The sequence below is a fragment of the Dermacentor albipictus genome, chromosome 2 (assembly GCF_038994185.2).
Source record: "Dermacentor albipictus isolate Rhodes 1998 colony chromosome 2, USDA_Dalb.pri_finalv2, whole genome shotgun sequence".
Lineage (NCBI taxonomy): Eukaryota > Metazoa > Arthropoda > Arachnida > Ixodida > Ixodidae > Dermacentor > Dermacentor albipictus.
The window spans coordinates 28,076,623-28,098,084 of record NC_091822.1 but is presented as its reverse complement, the minus strand read 5'-3'; the positions used below and the strand labels follow the sequence as shown (position 1 = coordinate 28,098,084).

Genomic DNA, 21,462 nt, shown 5'->3' with positions numbered 1-21,462 from the left:
CTATTGCAACATCACTGTATATATGTCTAGCAGCATGAACACGATGCGCAGGTTTGCTCAGAATCAACGGTAACTCTCCACGCCTTGCTTTGCGCAGCTGAGAATAAAGAGCGCTAGGTAAAGAAAAATTTCATATAGAAATGACCATTAGATATACGTGGCCCTTGTTGTGCTATCCGAAAGGAGTGTCCTTTTCATGGCAATCAGAATTGGATGGGAGGGTCGGAGTTGCACATTTCGATTCTAAGTAAACCTTCAACCTTTACAGAATGTAAAGGTTGAAGAAACCGGCTATCAGCGCTCCCTGTGAGCGATGTCATGGTGCGAGGAGGTAGCGGAGGGAAGAGAGGCGCTCACCTGCGGAAGACTTAGCAGCGCGCTGAGCACCCACGCGGCCAGAGTTAGCCTCTTGGAACGAAGGCGGTTTCGAGCACGCTCCATGGGGTACCGAAGCGCCAGCAACTGGTCGTAGCCTATCACAACCAGGATGAAAGTGGACAGGTAGAGCGAGAACATCTGCATGTACTTGAAGAGCTTGCACAGGGGCTCACCACCCAACCACTGCACTGTGACCGTCCAGGCCGCTTCGGCCACCACGCACCACGCGGTCACCATGAGGTCGGCGACGGAGAGGTGCGCGAGCAGCAGGTACAGGGAGGAGCGACGAGCCCGGCCCATGGCCCAAATCGAGAGCAAAGTGGCCGAGTTCCCGAACAGGGACACTCCGGCGATCAGCACCAGCACCAGCGCCCGCACGAGCGCGGCTCGTGTCAGCTGAGGAGCTGCCTCGGCACGTGGAGACGCCGTCCAGTTGCCGTCGGAGAAGACGTGCGCGATGCTCGAGTTGGCTTCTTCGTCTCCAAGCGGCAGACACGTGGCGTTTGCCGAGCACACGGCAGAGGCCGGCAGATGCAGCAAAGCCATGGCGGATGACAAGCGGCTCGGGACGACACCGCAGCGGGACACGGCGAGCGAGGGGTAAACGCGCCGCAAAGCGCGCCACGCGCACCGTTTCCGAGAGAGTGATCGCACCGCGCGCCAGAACGCGGTTACAAACGCCGCTGTGCCAGCAGCGTGCGCCTCTCCAGTCCCACGCCGCGAGTGAGGCGCTCTCGACCGACCTGAGTCCCCGCGAGGCGACGGTTTCCGTCCCTGGTGACTAGATGGCGCCAGCAGGAATCGATGAGCACCTTCCCACGAGCGAAACGGCCGCGTTTTCTCCCTGGTGTCTCGCTCTCGGTGCTGCAGTCACACGCATGGTTCCGAAAGTGCATCGGTTGGCGGTCTGGGAGCAGATGCCTAGAGCTTCCGTAAAGCCTTCTGACTTGTTACTAAGTGTGAAGCTTACGTGGCGAACATTTGCCACTTTGGCAGTATCTATCTATCTATCTATCTATCTATCTATCTATCTATCTATCTATCTATCTATCTATCTATCTATCTATCTATCTATCTATCTATCTATCTATCTATCTATCTATCTATCTATCTATCTATCTATCTATCTATCTATCTACGTCTTGGTGCTCTCATGGTCGTTTCGTTAACTTGGTATACACCAAAATTTACGTAGTATGACAACAGTATATGACGAACATAAATAAAGAATGGCGGATTCGGCGAGTTGGTGGTTTCGAGTATGTTTAAAAAACAGCGCTAAAGACCTACACCGCACGACAGAATAGAAAATTGGATGGGTTGGGATGGATAAACGCAGTTGTAGCTTAGCGCCGTGCGTTTCCAATCCTCTATTTTGCTCTCCGCTGTACGTCTATAGCGCTGTTTTTTTTAATTATGAAACATAAATGATCGCTCAACATATGAATATCGTGGCATGTTTGTCATGTAGCTCACGAAGCCACTGCCTACGTCTTGGTATGTACCAAAATTAGCATAGTATGACAACAGTATATGACGAACATAAATGATAGGTGTGTCACATGCGTGCCATCGTCATCATCATCATCATCAGCAGCAGCAGCAGCAGCAGCCTGGTTGCGCCCACTGCAGGGCAAAGGCTTTTCCCATACTTCTCCAACTATCCCCGTCATGTACTAATTGTGGCCATGTCGTCCCAGGAAACTTCTTAACCTCATCCGCCCACCTAACTTTCTGCCGCCCCCTGCTACGCTTCCCTTCCCTTGGAATCTAGTCCGTAACCCTTAATGCGCATCGGTTATCTTTCCTCCTCATTACATATCCTACCCATGCCCATTTCGTTTTCTTGATTTCAACTAAGACGTAACTAACTCGCGTTTGTTCCCTCACCCATGTTCGCTCCCCCATGCGTTTGCTCCCTCATGCGTGTCATGTAGGTAATGAAACAGCTGTCTACGTCTTGGTTCTCTCAAGGTCGCTTCGTTAACCTGGTAGGTTCTCCGCACACTGCTTCGCATAACATCGATTCCCGCAGGGAGTGGGATCTGCCACCTTTTTTACTTGCGGTGGTAATGTAGATGTACCGACTCGCCCAGCTCGCTGCCTCACTACACTTCTCACGTACGCTTTCTCTTACGGAAGCGTCATAGCCTCAATAGATATATTCTCATAGATGTGGCCGTATTGTCACAATGAGGCGAGCCAGTCATCCTGCATATCGACCGTCGACGAGTAGTCTAAAAACAATAGTGCATAAGGTAGACGTAATATGCGGGATTGAATTTTGTTTGAGCTAGCAAAATCCGAAATGTCTAAACGTTCAGTTTGAAATTTTCTTGATAATTTTATTGTGAAGGGCACATATTGCAAATTTCGGGCGGTGTAGGTTTTGCAAGCTAGGCGCTTATTCTCATAGCTTCGGCTATAATCTAGACATCCGCGAAAGCGGCACATAGAGTGGCGCAACGCACAAGCTTTTATTATTTATTTTATTTTATTTTAACACACTGTTAGTCCCACTGGGACTGTTACAGGAGTGGATTTATCAGCAAGATACAGGAATACAGTATACAGTACAGTACATAATACGCCAGTTACACACCAAGCGGGCAACAATACAAACAGTATACAGTACAGTACCGTAATACGCCAGTTACACACCGAGTAGGCAACAACACAAAATCAATACAGTCTGAACATGATCATCAGGTCTGGATTGTTAACAAGACTGACGAGGCTGCGAGCTCAGCGAATTTTTCCAAGGAATCCTGCGCAGTTATAGATTTGTCTAGGCTGTTCCATTCTCTTATGGCTCGAGGGAACAAGGAAAAGTAATATGTGTTGTTAGCACAAGAGTATTCATTAATCGTAAAGTCATGCTTGTGACGTGTTTCTCTAGAACTATTAAAACTAATGTAAGTAGCAGGATCCCTGTTAAATGCGTTATGAATTAATTGATAAAGAAATTTGAGTCTATGGAGCGTGACGCGGCTTGATAAGGTGTCTAGGCTTGTGTAGGAAAGCAGCTCTGTGGCAGAATCAGTGCGCCGGTATCTATGATAGATAAAACGAACAGCTTTTAGTTGAACTGATTCGAGCATGTGTACATCTTTTTGCATATATGGAAACCAGACGACGTTTGCATATTCTAAGATTGGACGGATGAGGACTTTATATGCGAGTAACTTGGTATCTGAAGTCGCAAAGCGCAAGGTGCGCTTAAGTAAGTATAAACTGTTCATTGCTTTTTTGGTAATGTTTTGTACTTGGGTTTTAGAGCTGAGATAATCAGAAATAATCACACCAAGGTATTTCTTTTCAGTTACTGTTCTGAGAACGCCGTTGCCAGTACCGTAAGAGAAATTAAGTTTTGTTTTCTTATTTGTGACAGACATCACTACAGTTTTTTCCATATTGATTGCCATTTGCCATGTATTAATCCGTGTGAAGCGACAGCCACCAAATTTTTTATGTTTTTTTTACTGTCCTTACAGCTGACAAGGGAAAACGGACCCCACACGCCGAACACATGTTGCCTGAAGCCACATAGCTGAATGCCATATAGCTGAATAGATATATAGCCCTGTAAGTAAACTGACCTGACCTGCGGCAGGAGATCCGGTCAGCTCTATCAGGGGAAACGGCGATGTGGGAGCAACAAGCCCCTTTCCAGTGTGGACTGCTCGTATGCGGTCCATGCGGTTAACTGTCCCGTGAACGCGGCGGCTTGAAAGTGGTGAACCCTGCACCTGGTCGGACGTTGGGGCTACCGGATTAAGGAAAACGAAAACCTTCTACTTCGTTGAATCCAAGACAACTCTAGGTCTAACTTTGGTTACAGGTGAATCCTGCAACTAGAAGGATCACCGGTAGGCTGGAGAGAGAGAGAGAGAGAGAGGGGGATACCTCTATCTTTCTGTGAGCCATACCACACACGGGTACACTATATTGTATAGACAGGCAGACGCCTAGTTACCCAAGTTGGTGCAAAGACATTCATTGAAGAGAGGCACACACCTACAGGAACACGCCCCGGGATCCAAATTGGCATCAAAGAGATTCACTGAATACCAGCACAGACCCAGTGGCACAAACACAAGGCTCCAAGTAAGCGTCAGAGCTTCATTGAACTGCGGTATCGACGCAGTACCGCATCTAGAATGACCCATGTCGAGGTGAAAGAGCTTCGTTGAAAAGTGGCACGTATGTACACATTACCACATACTAACTTTCATTACCACATAAACTTCCCTGTGTCCTCTTTGTGTTCAGTTATTGCTCCCTACCCGTGCAACTCGGGCAGAAACTTGAAGGATGTTCCACTGCTGCTTGCGCCAGCAAGCAGCGGTAGAAGCGCAAAGAGGAAATGATGACTGTCAACATTAATGCGATCATCATTACACTATCGCATTCATCTGCTGTGCCCCAGAAATAATCTATGATATTCTGCTCAGCTGTACTAATTGTACATCAGCCTGATTGGCCACTACCACAAGAAGCCGCGGAAACTTGAAGATGAACAAGACTCCATCCGGCGGCCTACACACCTTGTACATGATGCGCTTCGGTAGTGACAATACAGTCTGTTGCTGCGTTGCTTCAATGCTAATCAAATTAAGGAAGGTATTCATAGTGAGATGGGTTGTCTCGAACTTTTGATGCGAAAGCATCAAATGGCCCTTTGAGAGAAAAAGCTGGCGTCTGTAGCAGCGCAACGGCACCTGAATTCCCACTTCCTGCGACGCTCGATGGAGCAGAGTGGGACAAAGGGTACGCCTGGTACCACGCCAAGCGTTGCATGAGGGTAGAGAGTATCGCCGCGACGCCATGTCACCCTCACTCTCGGAAGCCTGTGTCATCTGCGCGTTCCTTGTCCGCAGAAGGTCTAGCCTGCATTTTAACGTAGCCTCGGCAATCACTATAAAGTAATTAATGTATAAAAAACAGAAGGAATTCGAAAGGGAAAACGCTGGCAGTAGTGAGTTTTGAACATCTGACCACACGCTCAAACTTAGTGTCTTACCCGGCCGGCTGAACCAGCGGTGCCTACATTGAAGGCATGTATAGTCCGAATTATGACATCATAATACTTGTACTGCAATTTCCATTGCCAAGTCTTGTGGGACGAAAGTGGTGGCATCAGAATAACCATGGCTTACTCGGCAGTGCACCCATTAGATACTATGTTACCTCTAGTGGTATGTCGGAGTATCAATGACCTAATGGAACATACAAGGTCGTTAGCTGGTGGATCGGCTTCTAATCTTTCCCTACATTGCCAAGATTGTAACTGCACGCCAGAGTTAGATGCATGCGCGATATTGTACAGGCACAAGAATGAAGATACCCGTTCAATGGTGGAGGCATGTCATACTTATAATGGTGGAAGTGCGTGCGTGTGTCAGCCTTCGATTACTTTACATAAGGAAGAGATTAAGTGCCTTAACAGCTACCTCTCACGTAGACCGCCACATGTACTTGCTTGAAGCCAGTACGCAGCACCTGTTAGAGCTACGTTTGAGAGCAGTCTGGTAGCATTTTCAGAAAGGATGCGTATTAAACCTGTTATCAAGTTTACAACCTGCATTCTTTTGCTACGTTTCATCATCCTTGTGCACCAAACAAGCCACGCACAGAGATACTTGCCCCACAGGCTGCGTTGCAGCAGGATGGCACCAGCTTCGGCCACCGCACCTGTGCAGAGGCTGTGCTGACATACAATTTTGAGCCGTTATAATGTCAAGAGAGAAGTAAAAGTGACGAATAACAGGTTAAAAGGCAGAGGCAATGTAAGCCATTTTCTATTGGAATGAGATATACGCAAGGTAAGCTTTATTATATAATCTTATGTCTATACGTTTCAAAGCAAACTCGGAGCTCGGACACACTACGTTTGATGCATTTAATTACCACGAGAAAATTGTTGCGGAGCTCATCTAAACAGCCTCGATGAAAAAAAAATACAGTAAGTTAAGTATCCTAACGAGAATGTGATGCTCAAAGGACTATGACTTCTCGATTTTATTCCTGATACGTGACGTCATACATTCTTACGGGTCGTTTACATCTCAACCTCAATGTCCCCTAGTCAACCTTGCTCAAATTAGTATTAGCCTAAATGCACCATAATCCACCTTGCTCTTATTTTTATCAAGCTTAATTCACCCTAATCCAATTTATTCCACCGTAATCCACCTTTCTCTAATTTGTACCAACCTTAATCCACCTTAATCTGCTTTAATGCACTTTAAACCACCTTAATAGGATTTAATACAGCTCAGTGCAGTTTATGTCACCTATGCTCGCTTTACTTCACCTTAATTCACTTCACTCCCTCTTAAGTCACTTTGCTAATAATTGTTCTCATCTTAATTCTGCATTTCTACTGACGTCAAACAAGACGCTGATGAGGTCACTCATGCTGATGTCTTTTGGTACTACTCGTTGTCTAGAACGCCGGCTTTTCTGCCTCACGTGACATATAATGCTTTCGTATTAATAATTACGCAACACATCACAATCTGAAAACAGAAATAGGGCAGTTCCGTATGCAGTGCTAACTTAAATTGTTATAGATTAAAGCATTGTTGCTCTTCCTTGCCCACTGAGGCAGGTTAATGAGGCTACTATCACGTGCGCCCGAGTGCATGGTAAGGTGGTGGTTTTCATATTACGCGGGCTTTCTAGCTTTTTAGGAAATGTAAACACGGCTCATTTTTGCAGACGTCACTGTAGCGCAAATAAACGCGGCAAAGATAAGCACAGGACACGAGGGGCACTGCTTTCATTTCTTACGATTCTATTGACATCTTGACGATTAGAGCAAGCGATATAAGTTAGCTAATTTGTTTAGCCCAATGGTATGGAAGAGACTAAAGCATTATTGTTGGTTTCTCAACAAGAATAAAAAGCGTGCATACACTTTTTCTTAATTGCGTACAAATAACTAGTTTTTAAAACTTGGTGCCTCAGACACGTTCTATATATAATACTCAAAATGAAGATGTTTCAATTTGATGGATTCATTTTAAATGAGCTGAAAAGTTCAGTTTCTCTCTGTGTGCACAGCCGTGGAAGGTGAAGTCGCAGTTTTTGTTGAATTATCTGTCACTGGTTCCGCAGAAGTTAAATTCCGTGTAACCTATAAAATCGCCCCGAAAATTCTATGTTGTGGCGCGAAGTTTCTAGTTGTCTCTACTTATGCAATGAAACACATATTTCATGGCTCTAAGTTTTTTTTTAGCCATCGTGTTTTAACACCGAAGTTTTTACAAAAACTTTAGTTTGCATTTATGTTTTTATTGTGAGCAGGATAAACAAGGCTTGTATTGACAGATGAATGAATGAATGTCCAAACGTTCTTCTTTCTTGAAGAGCAAGACAGGTGCCTATGGGATTGAACCCTGCTGCTCGAGAGAGTTCCGGCACCCACTTAGCCATGCACAGTGAGTTTCAAATAGCTTGTGCGGACAGGCAAGATCAACTTGAGATTGGTAAGACATGTATTGCATGCATGAAAGAAAGAATTCACTCTAGCAGATAAAAACAAATTATCTGATACTACGTGCCCCCGGAACATTATGTCAAGATAAATCACGGTTAACTGTGGAGTGCTATGACTTAATTTAGACCCCCTGGAGCTCATTGACGTCCACGTAAATGCAATTAACAATAGCATCCTTTCATTTCGCTCCACTCGAAACGCTGAGCCCGCGGGAGAGATTAATCCGGCCGCTTCGAGATTAGCAGAGAAACGCCAAAGCTACTAAGCTACCATGGTGAGTCCCTCCAGAATATAGAACGCCTCGATTGTGTGTATACGACCTGCAGAAGCCAAACAATAACAAAAGCAGCAGCAACAACAACAAAAGGAAAGAACAAGTTGCGGAGAAAAAATCGCAACAACAGATAATTAGCGAAATATGTTTAACTCTCAGTTGCGCACTTAGTTTACGAAGCGTATGGCCAGAAAAATATTCTATTTATTCTTGTGCTCACTTGTACACTCGCGTTATCCTGGGGTGGATTTGAATGCCCTGTATTTGTTGCTGCTGCAGACAGAGTGAGTTAAAACATGGGGAAGTAAGATATACACGGGAACGTTGCTACCAAAATGAGCTTTTGTAAGGGGGCTTCATTGACTGCTCTCCGCATGCTTTCCCGATCGGGAGAGGTCGCTTGCTGGAAGGGGTTGCCGCTAATGCGTACGGTACTCTTGCTTATTTAAAAAAAAAAGACGAATGAACGAGCATTAACGACGTTTGACGCGCCTTCACAACACCCATATAAAGCATGGGCAAGAAAACATTTACCGTGTCTTTCCAGTCAAGTCATTGGATTTGAAGCCTAAAATCGCCATGATCTGTCCGCGAATGCGTGCGTTTAATGTAGACAAGCGAAGGTAGAGCAATTACATTGGTGTCTAGTCACAAATGACGTCGCTTCAATGTACTGACGTCCCCCTATGACGTCATATGTAGCAAATCACGCGCAGACGCACGGAATATATTTTTTTCTAATGACGAGGAGACGCCGCTAGGGGGCCGAGCCGACAAGACGGGCTACACATGGGCTCCGAAAACTTTCCCTGATTGTGGCGGAAAAAGGCAGTTGTCGAGTCTAGAACTACCACCCCTAACACAGGAAGGTCGACGGACTACGAAGACATCGGGATTATCCCAGGTGGGCGATTTTTTGAGCCACAAAGGCAGTTTTAATACACTGCCACGCCGGCGGCCTGGCTAACCCTAACTAGCTGGGTCTACGACGCCACTGTTCCCACCACTTCGGCGGGAACGCCGCCTGACTCGGGTGCGGGCGGGCCCCCGCTTCGCCACGAGACGCGAGGATGGACGTCGTAGAAGTGGAAGGGGAGCCAATTTCCCCGGAAGAATATGACGACCAGGGCTGGATTGCGGCTCACGAACGCCGCAGTAACGCCAAGAGACGCCCAGGCCTCGATGAACGATCGAAGAACATCGGAGACTCGCCGGTTTCAACGGCGTGGAAAACCAAGAACGCACGAATTCTACAGCGACCAATGGCCCCGAGGCAACCGCAGCTACCGGAGGAAGGCTACAAGGTCGTGATCCGCCCGAGAGGTGGGCTCGACATGGCGCAGCAACGCATTGCGTACATAAAGGATGGCGTTCTGCTGGCAGCCGCATTGACACCAGAAAATGCCGGAGAAGATACGCTACGCATCAATCCAAGACAAAACACCATGATCATGAGCACACCGAAACTGGAGAATGCGAAACGCTACAGCCAGATACGGGAAATCCAACTTGGATCGAACACCTACAGTACGGCCGCTTACATTACTGTGCCGGAGAACACCTCCAAGGGAGTCATACACGGTGTACCAGAATACGACACGTCTGAAGACGTTGAAAAAAGCCTGGTGAACTGCAGAAACCCGACTATACTACACGCAAGACGCATGGGACGCACCGATTCGGTTGTGATAGTGTTTGAAGGTACCTACGTACCACACTACGTGTGCTACCGCGCAGCTGAATACCGATGCCTACTATATCGCAAGCAGTACGAGACATGTACCACATGTGGCCGCCTCGGCCACCGAGCGGATGTTTGCCCGACACCGAACAGCAAGAAATGTCGCGGGTGCGGAACTCTCAACCCACCCGAAGATCATCAGTGCGAGCCAAGATGCTTCATGTGTGGGAAGGGACACCTCACAGGAGACAAAAAGTGCCGTGAACGGTTCAAGACCCCATATCTTCTCAGAAAGAGGCAGTGGAAACAACAACAACAACAACAACACCAACAACAACAACGGAATGAACATCCACCGCAGAAAGCTATGGCGGGCAATCGCCCAAGTCGGTCCAGGGAGCGGTCGGGCAGCACCGAATCGCACAAGGGATCGACATGGACCAACAGCCACGGCAGCAGACACCGCGACAGGAGCCGCTCTAGTTCCTTCCCAAGACTCCCCGGTGGAGGCGGTGGCGGCCAGTCCAACTCCAAGTCCCGGTCCAGGTCCCGGCCCAGGTCTGAATCGAGATCGAGAGGATCCCCACTACACGGAACCCCGGAGGGCTCTGGCGGGTCCGACGGCAACAAAACGCAGGTGAGCTGGGCAGACACGGTCTCCGGCGCTGCTTCTCCGTCTAATATAACACCTAATATAGAAGGGTCCGCCCTGGAGCAGGAAATGATCCAAATTAGAAAATTGCTAGCGCAAATTACTCGTGAAAATGCTAAGCAGAGGGAGGAAATTCAACAATTAAAGCAAGAAAACGCTAGGCTTCAGCAGAATAGGACACACGAGCCAAGTCATACGCCTACCGCCAGTACGGCACAGACGCCTAGCCGCGAGTCAACGCCCGCTCTCGCGCAAATGACAGGGACGCCGCCCCACAAAAGAAAAGCCGAAGACGCGTCAGACGCGCAAAGCAGCGTCTCAACGCACTTAGAAAAGCAAGTAGAGGGAATGTTTGTGGAGTTAACTAAGACGCTACAGCAACAATTCGCCGGGTTACAGGCACAGTTCGTGGAAATTATACAAAGAATAGAAGGCATTGACACCCGATTAACAGTCGTTGAAAACGCGCAAAAGGATTTGAGGCCTGCGGGAGTGGGACCGGTAAAAGCGACCACCAAACCATATCATCGACCCGTAGTGACAGAAACCAGTAAAGTCACCGGGGAGAATCAAACAATTAAACATAATAAATACCGCGTAATAAATACCGCGTAATAAATACATAATATGGCAATGGAACTGTCGCGGGTATCGCCGGAAACGGGGACACCTACAGCAGTTCCTAAGTAGCAAGGAGGCCCCAGACGTCATCGCCCTGCAAGAAACGGGGGGACTGGCTAAATTATCCGGTTACAAAGCATATGGTGCTTCCGACGAGAAGGCGTCTGTTACAACTCTCGTACATAGAAACCTTACGGTCATAGAACACACCACTGGCGTGACCGGTGTAGACCACGTCCTGATTGAAATCATTCCCACGCGCAAGGGAGAAGGAAGCCTTTTCATCTTAAATGTATGCAGTAGCCCTCGACACAAGATGAGATTCGGCCCGCTTTTTCGTAAATCCTTAAATTTATCAGAAAGAAATGCAATGGTAATTGTAGGGGACTTTAATGCACCCCACGCGGCTTGGGGATACCGTTTGGAGAACGTCAAGGGTCGTAATCTATGGCTAGACGCTCAGCAGGAGGGTCTCACTCTCGTAACGGATCCACAGGCGCCCACTAGAATGGGTAACAGTGTCAGCAATGACACCACACCAGACTTAACTTTTACAAAGAACACACCTGATGCAAAATGGATAAACACACAAGAAAATCTGGGTAGTGATCACTTCATTGTAGCAACAACTGTACACGCAGGCCCATCACGAAAGAAAGGCAGGAAAATAACAATTGTCGAATGGGACTTCTTCCGTAAAATCCGGGAGGAGGAAGCTGATGAGGTCATACAAGACATCGATATTTGGACTAAAAAACTTCATCAAAGTGTGATACGAGCCACTAAGACTATTCCGGAAAAAGCAGGGATAGAGGAGGCGGACAGCAAACTCCTACATATGTGGGAGGCAAAAAGCAGCATGCAGAAACGCTGGAAGCAGCAAAAACTTAATAGAAACCTGAGAAGGAAAATCGCCATGCTGAATGAGGAAATAGAGGACTATGCGAATAGATTAAGCCGTCAAAATTGGGAGGCCGCGTGCAACGCCATGGAGAGACAGATAGGGCTACCTAAAACCTGGAATCTTCTGCGTTATCTTTTAGACCCGGAAAACAGCAAGTCCACACAACGACACTGCCTGTACAAAATAGTTCACAGATACAAAGGCACGGAAGAAGAACTTCTACAGGAACTACAAAGGCTATACGTAGGAAATACAACCAAAGAACAACAACATCCGTATACTGGTAAGGAGAACCCGTATCTTGACAGCCCCATAACCGAGGCTGAAGTTCGAGCGGAACTCATGAGGCTCAACACGAAATCCACTCCAGGCCCGGATGGAATCACCAACAAGATCCTGAGAAATCTCGATGATGAATCTATCTCGGCCCTCACCAAGTATATTAACACCTGCTGGGAACAGGGTAATACTCCACGTCAATGGAAAACCGCTCGGGTTATAATGATTCCAAAGCCGGGAAAGAAACTTCACCTTGAGAATCTCAGGCCTATATCGTTAACGTCGTGTGCTGGCAAGCTCATGGAGCACGTCATCCTCACACGTCTAACTTATTACATGGAAGATAACGGCCTTTTCCCGCACACCATGATTGGGTTTAGACCAAAACTGTCTACACAAGACATTATGTTGCAAATAAAACACCAAATAATAGACGCGGGACCTCAAACACTAGATACAAAAGCTATCCTTGGTCTTGATCTTACGAAGGCCTTTGATAATATCACCCACAGGGCTATTTTAGAAACTTTACAAGGCCTAGGAGTGGGCCAACGAACCCACGCGTATGTTAAAGACTTTCTCTCCGACCGTGTTGCGCAAATCACAATCGGTGAAGTGAAATCCAAAGAGATAAAACTCGGAAGCCGGGGCACACCACAAGGGTCAGTCTTATCTCCCTTTCTTTTCAATGTAGCTATGATTGGCCTGCCAGCAGAACTAGAAAATATAGAAGGATTACATCATAGCCTGTACGCCGATGATATCACCCTTTGGGTAACAGGTGGAAGTGATGGGCAGATTGAGGAAGTCCTCCAAACAGCCATACATACGGTTGAGAAATATGCCATGGATAAAGGATTGAGATGCTCGCCGCAAAAATCAGAATTACTTCTATACCGACCGACACGCAGGGGCCGTAAGAGTTCTACGGGTAAACCAAACATCACGCTTTTTGTAAATGGCACCCAAATACCTATTGTCGACAGCATTAGAGTCCTCGGACTCCACGTATCAGCGAACGGTCACAACGGGGAAACAATCAGAATACTAGAAAACAGCGCACAACAAACACTGAGATTAATTAAGAGAATAGCTAATCGCCATTATGGGATGAAAGAGAACAATCTGGTACGTCTAGTCCAGGCGTTTGTCATCAGCCGCATAGTATATGTAACCCCTTACCTAAATCTCCAAGTAGCAGAAAAGACAAAAATCGACGGCATCATTAGACGATCATTCAAACAAGCCATAGGTTTGCCGATAAACACATCAAATGACAGGCTCCTAGCCTTAGGTGTCCACAACACGCTCGAAGAACTCATAGAAGCCCATACGATAGCGCAATATGAAAGACTCTCACAAACACCTACTGGCAGACACATACTTAACAAGCTTAAAGTAACATACGCATCACAGTATGGCACTAAAGTAGACATTCCCCACGACATAAGAAAGCAGCTTATTATCCCACCGCTTCCCAAAAACATGCATCCTGAACACCACAGGGAAAGGCGGGAGGAAAGGGCAAGAGCTATACAGAGGAGATTCCAACGCTCTCAGGACGTGGTGTACGTCGACGCGGCAGAGTACACGACTACTCAGAATATGTGTATCGTTGCAGTGAACTCGCAAGGTGAGCGTAAGGTCAGCGGATCTATTAAAACTAACAGAGCCGAGGTGGCTGAGGAATCGGCCATTGCTCTCGCAATGGCTTCCACACTGGCCACGATAATAGTCAGTGATTCTAAAACCGCCATTTTAAATTACGCAAAGGGACGCATCTCGCCGGAATCACAACGTATCCTGGCAAACTTTCGCGGTGAGCGGGTGGTCCATATCATCTGGGCACCTGCGCACTCCTCTCTCCCCGGCAATGAGGCAGCCGACACTGTGGCTCGAGGACTCACAAACCGAGCCACCGGGGTGCCGTGGTTGGGGCTGACAGGGGACCGGATGGTTGGCTACAGGGAGATAACTAATCATTACAGATTGGGGAGGGTGCGTTTTCCTCCCGCACACCCATCACTTAATAAGCAGCAGGCGGTGGCATGGCGCCTCCTTCAAACAAATACATATCCGAACCCGGTGTCTTATAATCATTATTACCGAGACCAATATTCGGCCAATTGTAAACTTTGTCAAGAAAGGGCGCACCTGGATCACATTATCTGGGCCTGCCCTCGGGCGCCACGACAGGGCCGAAAAATTCAGGACCGGAAGCAGTGGGAGACCATGTTGCTCAGCTCGGCCCCCGAAGACCAACTTTTGGCTGTCCAGCAGGCCGAGGATGCCGCTAGAGCTCAAGGGCTTCTGGCCGCCATCTAGGCGGGGTTGGCCCCCCCACGAATCTGCCGGCTATATAAATAAAAGTTATTTCTCTCTCTCTCTAATGACGAGACCTCGGCCGTTGTTAGTCTTTTGAATCTCGAAATATTTTCCTCGGGTGATGCACCCTTGGCAGCCTAGCCTCGGGCGCCAACATCAATAATCGTTGGACGAATAACGGTTATTCCTATCCTATCCTATCATATCCTATATTTCTTCCAACGCTATTTACTTGCCTTAAATTATGAGCCCCTACGCATATTGCTGACATAATTCCCGAAGACATGCCACGATAACACGTGACAGTCTTAGCCCGTTTTTAGGGACCATGGTTGCCCACTGTGTGAGGCGAATCGTGGCCAGACTGAAGCCATCGCCTTACATCTAAATGACGCTTTCAGCACTCATCTTGCTGTTTCTTCTGCGAACGAATTAATTCTGGGGTCTTACGCAGTGGGTGTACAGTCGGGCTAGTGTTGGTAATAAAGTGTCGCCATTTGCTTGTAGCCAACGAAAACTTCAATGAATTTCGCATATTTGTCTCGGTCATCATCGAACCTCCATCGCCATCATCGAATCCATCCTCCATCATATCTGTGCCATGTGCAATTTCATAAAGTAGACGCAAGACGCCTTGTATATGAGCAAATGTTTATTTCGGTCTGTATATATTCTTATTCTGTGATTTTTGTGCATTCATCCAACGTTGTGGCACCAGGTAAGTAGCAGTAGTTGTTGTACGATGCTCCATCGAAAGGCATCAGCAGAGAAATTAAATTACAAGCATGTGCCATTTCAGTATTTAGACCTTATAGGAATAATGCGTGTAGACGAGAAATGTGCGACAGTGGCGAACTGGCGGCGTTACAAACAAAAGCAATTCGCTCTTACATACATGGCAAAGATAATACCGGACTCATCCCAAGCAGTACCATATAATATTGATACATACATATTGCGTGCTTCTGGCGGCCGATGCACGCGGGCGTCCCGACGAAGACGACGAAGGCTGTCTGCCTCTCGAGTTCTTGACTCAACTGGCCAGCGCTGCATTATCCTTTGTAAATTCCAGGTTTAATCCTTCGTTCGTGTGTCGATATGAAGAAAACATCTGACTTCCAAATGTTCCCCCATTCCCTTGGATTATTTCCTGCACTTTGAGGGCACAAATACATGGGCGACTGCGCGTTTCCAAAGCACATTGACCTCTGCCGATGCCGTAGTACTACGCTACATACACGTAGGTGGCCTCAACAAAGTCTCTCAGCATGCTCAACATTGTAGACGCTCGCAGGATGCGTTCTATTCGCACTCAAGACAAATTTGCGGCTGCAAATCCTGTTTTCAGTCGTTCAGAAGAGAGAACTTTGGTTCTTGGTTTTTAAGCTCCTCGGCGTTATCTTTATCACGTGCTGCCGTCGCAAAAAACAGTCGTGTCAATCGCTCGTCATGTCTTCGACAAGCGTGAGTACGGAAAGAAGGTATATGTTTCAGTGTTGGTTGATAGAAAGCGTCACAAACTTGTCTCACTAAGACTCAGTACACGCGAAACTGTCATCATGGTCGGCTTTCTTTTTTGCTAACTGCGTCACAACGTCAGGCGTCGCGAGCGTACCTCAAAGATATCCCAATAAGTAACGAAATTATTCACAATAATCTTGGCGGGGCAGATAATGCGTCACAATCTTGTCCCAGAAAGGTTCAAGGCACACGAAGCAAACTATACGCCACACGGCCGAGCTGCTTTTCAGTAACGGCGCCACGACGCCGGACGCGACCACTGTGCTTCAAAAGTAGGCAAAAAAAAACACGAAATTTGTTCCAATAATGTTAGGGGTCAAAGAAAGCGCGTTAGCACTTAGGGGCTTCGGCCACCTTAATAGATCACATGTTTTCCAACCTTATCTGCCCTCCAGTTTGCGGTGTGCTTGAAATTAATATCACTGCCAATATTCCTGTCTTTTTTAAGCTTCCTTATCAATTATATAGACCTTATCATGAATTCTATAAAGACGTGATTAATAAAGACGACTTCATCGCTCGCGTTGGTGAGCTAAATTGGTGTTCTGTGTTTTCAGAGCGAAACGTTGAATTTGCATTTAATGACTTTTCGGAGAACATAAAGAAATGTATCGCTAATTCTACAAGCTTTGTAAAATGCAGAAGAGATGTCCCAGCTTTACAGAACCCTTGGTTAACCAATGGTCTACTCACTAGTCTACGTGAAAAAGATAACCTGTACCGAAAAGTTAAACGCCCTTTTAACATTCGACTCAAAACTCGCTATAAGATCTGTTGTAACTTGCTAAACCGGCTGCTCAGGGTAGCCAAAAGAAAATATAGCTGAAGCCGGCGCAGGCTCAAAACGACAGTGAGATATAATAAATTCCTTCTTGAACCGAAACCATCGGGCTAAACCAATAAGTACGCTTCATTCATCAGACGCCACGTATGAACAAGCAGAAAAAATCGCAAACGCATTTAATGACTTCTTCTGTGACCATTCCTCTGGTCATACCACTGATAATCAACTATAATTTCAGCACTGCTTACAATCATTGTACCTATTTCCAACTGGCCCAGATGAAATAATCAATATAACACATGATTTAAAGGTTACAGGAGCAGGTCTGGACGAAATCAGTTCTATTAATATCAAATTAGTGGCTCATCTTATTGCTCGCCCATTGTATCTTGTTATCAATCTGATCTTTAAGACTGGAGTATTTCCAAGTCAACTAAAAAATTTTTAAATAATTCCAGTATTTAAAAAGGGTGACTGCTCCTACATGTCTAATTATCACCCTATTGCTATTGTACCTCTCTGTAGCAAGGTTATCGAAAAAGGTATTGAAAAATGCCTAACGAAATACTTCTCAAAATTTAACATTCTATCGCCAAATCAATTTGGCTTCAGGGTAGGGTCCTCGACTGATTGTGCTATACTTTCTTTCACGGATAAAATAAAAGGTGCTATAGATGCCGGTTTCTACGCTGGATCAGTTTTTATCCACTCATCCAAAGCATTTGAACCCATAAACCACGTCAATTTACTTGCTAAACTACTAGCAGTAGGCGTCGATGGCCCAGCATTAGCACTTATAAAAACTTACCCAACAGATAGACAACAAGCCGTGTATTTTAGTTCCTCACTTTCTAATTTCAGAATAACCAATAAAGGGCTACCGCAGGGGTCTGTACTTGGCCCGCTACATTTCCTGCTTTATATAAATGATTTCCCCGGTTGTTTAACAGAAACTGAGGCTTTTCTTTACGCCGACGACACTACATTACTTGCAACCGATCGTTCACTAACTTCCCTGACTACTAAGCTAAGCACTGATCTGAAAAATATTTTAATGTGGTACCAGGTTAAATCGCTAAGCATGAATCCTACCAAAACGTATTTTATGCTTTTTCATTCGAATCATAAGACACCAGAATTCATTGTCACTGTCAACCTAAAATCTACTCACATCAGGGCAGTTAATGAATGCTCATTTCTTGAAGTAATTCTTGACTCAAACTTAAAATTTACAAAGCATATCGCCTATTTTAAGCGCACAGTTTCTACCGGTATTAGAACTTTACTTAAATCTAGATATTGTTTTAGCAAACCAACATTGCTGACCTTGTATTATTCTTTTATTGACAGCCATCCCAATTATTGCATTACAGCATGGGGTAACACATATCCAACTCATATAGCACCACTACAGCATTTGCAGAATCTAGCCATCCGGATATTGTCATTCAGCCCATTCTAGTGGAGTGCTTCTGATATGCTTTTCAACCACAGAATACTTTCAATAAAAAATCTTGTTCAATATAAATTAGCCATAATGTTATTTAAGGTAATACGTAATGATTCTCCAGTACATATTTTCTCTGCGGCTACTTTGGTTTAATTAAACCGCACAGGGTTTGCAGCTAACAACAATTTCTTATTGCGACTAATACATACTAATTATGGAAAAGAATCTGGCTATTTCGCAGCATTAGCCACTTGGAACAGCCTCCCGCTAAATGTCAAGCATTCTTCGTCTTTGGGTTTCTTCAAGAAAACATTATTCACTTTTCTACTACATAGCCAAAATAATCCACATATCTAAGATATTCACTTCCCTCCTGCTCATTTCTTTTCCGTTTTTTTTTCTTTTCCTTTAGTTCTTTTTTTCTCATTTATAGCCTTTATAAGTATTTTGGTTTGTTCGGTTGCGAAAGCCTCAAACTACTATTTTAATTCTACGACTAGCTATTGGCTTTATATTACTTTACAGTTTGTACACATACTTTGTATAATCTTTCTCATAGTGACTACTGTATTGCTGTTTTATGCTTTGTATTTCCTTTAATGTATATATTTTCTGACAGGAGGTCCCCTTTCAGCCACATGCTTTGGGACCTCCTTCTGTATGCTTGTGTAAACATGTATGTCTCCTCCTTATTAATGAAATAAACTGAAACTGAAAAAAAATCTTGTCCCAGTAAGATTCAGTACATGCGAAACCAACTGCGACTCACAGCCGAGCTTCTTTTCGCTAACTGCGTCGCAAAGCCGCATGCGGCGAACGTGCCGAAAGACAACCAAAATCGGTTACAATAGCGTTGGGGCTCAAAGAAAGTGTCGAAAACATCTCCCAGTCATTGAGCCAAATTAACAGGGCCAGGACCCCTGTTTTCCGCTAACTGCGTTACATGTCTAGGTATTTCCGTGATGTAAGCTTACAAATTGCTTGAAAGGCGTCGCAGACTGTGAAACAAGATTTCTCAACTTGCCCTAGTCCAATAGTGTGGCGGTGCCGTGTCAAAGTGCAGAAGGAACGCAAGAACACGCCGGGAGCCCAGCAAACATGCTACGCCCAAAAGAGACGGGCCGCCGAACGGGCGAACTTTACACGCGCCGGCATGCAGTTTCTCTCGCCTCGGTTGCATGTCTGGCGCATGATGCATGCAAATGGCGCGTCTGGCGTGCCGATAGCTTGTTGCTAGGTGGCGCAAAAAATAAGACGCAGAGTATAAGCTCATTTATACGCAGAACATTTTAATTTTAGTGTGGAGAAGACGACGAAGTGTCTTCTTGACAGAACACTTGTTTCTGTGCGCTGTAAATTTTTGGTGAAATCTTCGCCTTTCGGGTGCCTCACCTCCCCGTCTTGCGGCCATGGACGCGGAGCATGCCAGAGGCCCGCCTGGCCAGAAGTCATCATGACCGTCAACCGCAAGAAAGCGAGGTGGCTCCCCCAGCGACACCGAGGACACCGAGCTGTACTCTAAATCGGAAGACGACTAATCCGACGACGGCTTCATACCCGTTCGGAGTAAAAGGGCGGAGAGAAAGATCCTCAACACAGCACTGTCAACTCCTGTCAACTGTTCACACGTCATCATCTTTATGCCGGAAGAACCGTCAAGCAACCTACGGTTGCTGAACACGTAAGCCCTATCCATTTTTCTGAAATGTGTGGTGCCTGATCAAATTAAAGACATGAGAATAAATCCACGCAAGAATATACTCGCCGTAGACGTGTACAACGGGAGTGCACTTGGAAAACTTCAAGAAATCACGGAGCTAGGCGGAAGCAAAATGCGCCCCTTCATCTCGATCCATAGTCCACACATTCATAGCCGCTGTAATGAACGACATTGACATTGCCATTCCCAATGATGATTTACCTAGCCTCATCAAGCCGGCAAACGAGGTCACGATCATTACGCAAGTGCACTGTCTTGGGAATACGCGCTGCGTAAAAGTAATTTTCAAGGGGGATTGTATACCATCCCACGTTAAAGTCGGACATTTTCGACATCCGATTCGACCATTCATCTAGTAGCCACTTAAATACCATCAGTGCTTCAGGCTAGGACACGTCAAGGTCGTGTATCCCAACGCGCTATTGTGTCCCCGTAGCGCTGAACCTCATGTAGAAGAGACCTGTGGTGCCACAGTTCTGAAGTGCGCCAACTGTAGCGGCCCTCACGTGGCCTCGTCGAAAGACTGTCCCCGCATCAAGAGGGAGCGCGCGGTTTAGAAGCAAATGGCCAGAGACAATTCGGCCCACAAGGAGGAAGCCGAAGTAGTCCGGCGTCGGGATGGACGTCGGCACCATCGTACGTCTTCAAAGAAGGTGCATGCGCAAAGTGATAGTACCCGCTCCACTACGGTACCACATAGTCGCGCCGCGAAAGGGTCCACCACATCCACGAGGGAATAAGACTCTTTCTTTAGAGCAATTGCCTACGCTACCGAGCCGCTGCCTTGCAAAGGAACCTCAGAGGGTCGCGGCTCCATCAGAGCCTCCTCCGGCCATTGATGATTCACTTAAAACAGATTGTCAAGTCATCTCGGTGCTACGTTCCCTCATGGAGGCCATCCGAATGATTTAAGTGGACATGGGGACACCGTCTACTCGAAGCGCACTTGAAATGCTCGACACCTTAAGCGCAGTGCTTGAATTCCTCAACTAAAAAGATGGCTACCGATACCCCATCCTTCCGAAAAGAAGTCAAGGCAGCGTCCTTCATCCAATGAAACGGCAGAGGGCTAAAATTACGTCTTTCAGTTTTTCATCAGTTTCTGTACACCAATGTGTTTCCACTCATCGTCATGTGTGAGCCCAACTTATTGAAACCGATCAGACTGTCAGGGTACGAATGTATCATGTCATCAACAAATGGTGCATGCAGCAAAATAATCGTTTTTCTTCGTCATGAACTCACCTATGTTTTGCAACCAATTGCACCCCACGACTACAATCAATATATATGCATCTCAGTTAAACAAGCTAACTGGTGTTTACTCTCATAGGCGCGTATATATCGCCTTCCAGCAATTTCGAGACTA

The 21,462-nt window shown here is 46.3% G+C and overlaps 2 protein-coding genes across 8 annotated transcripts in view; one reads left to right on the top strand and one right to left on the bottom strand.

The window, feature by feature from the left end:
- Window positions 1-1,096, bottom strand: part of LOC139055900 (gonadotropin-releasing hormone receptor-like) — a 563,383-nt gene extending 562,287 nt beyond the window's left edge. Inside the window, exon 1 of the mRNA XM_070533533.1 lies at window positions 358-1,096. Coding sequence (XP_070389634.1) covers window positions 358-924 — 567 coding nt within the window. The 5' untranslated portion in view covers window positions 925-1,096. The remainder of the gene's footprint in view (window positions 1-357) is intronic.
- LOC139055901 (uncharacterized) overlaps window positions 1-21,462 on the top strand; it is a 127,212-nt gene that overhangs the window by 59,406 nt on the left and 46,344 nt on the right. For 2 of the 7 annotated variants that reach the window (XR_011511985.1, XM_070533535.1), the window contains exon 1: window positions 8,923-10,474. The exons of 2 other annotated variants lie outside the window; for them this stretch is intronic. Coding sequence is in view for 2 of the 5 variants with exons in the window: in XM_070533535.1 (XP_070389636.1) it covers window positions 9,227-10,474 (1,248 nt within the window). In the remaining 3 variants the exon portion in view is untranslated. Of the gene's footprint in view, window positions 1-3,700; window positions 3,732-3,872; window positions 4,582-7,752; window positions 7,824-8,922; window positions 10,475-14,489; window positions 14,679-21,462 lie in introns of those variants that run through there. 3 more of the 7 variants (XR_011511987.1, XR_011511988.1, XM_070533534.1) reach the window with 3 other exon arrangements.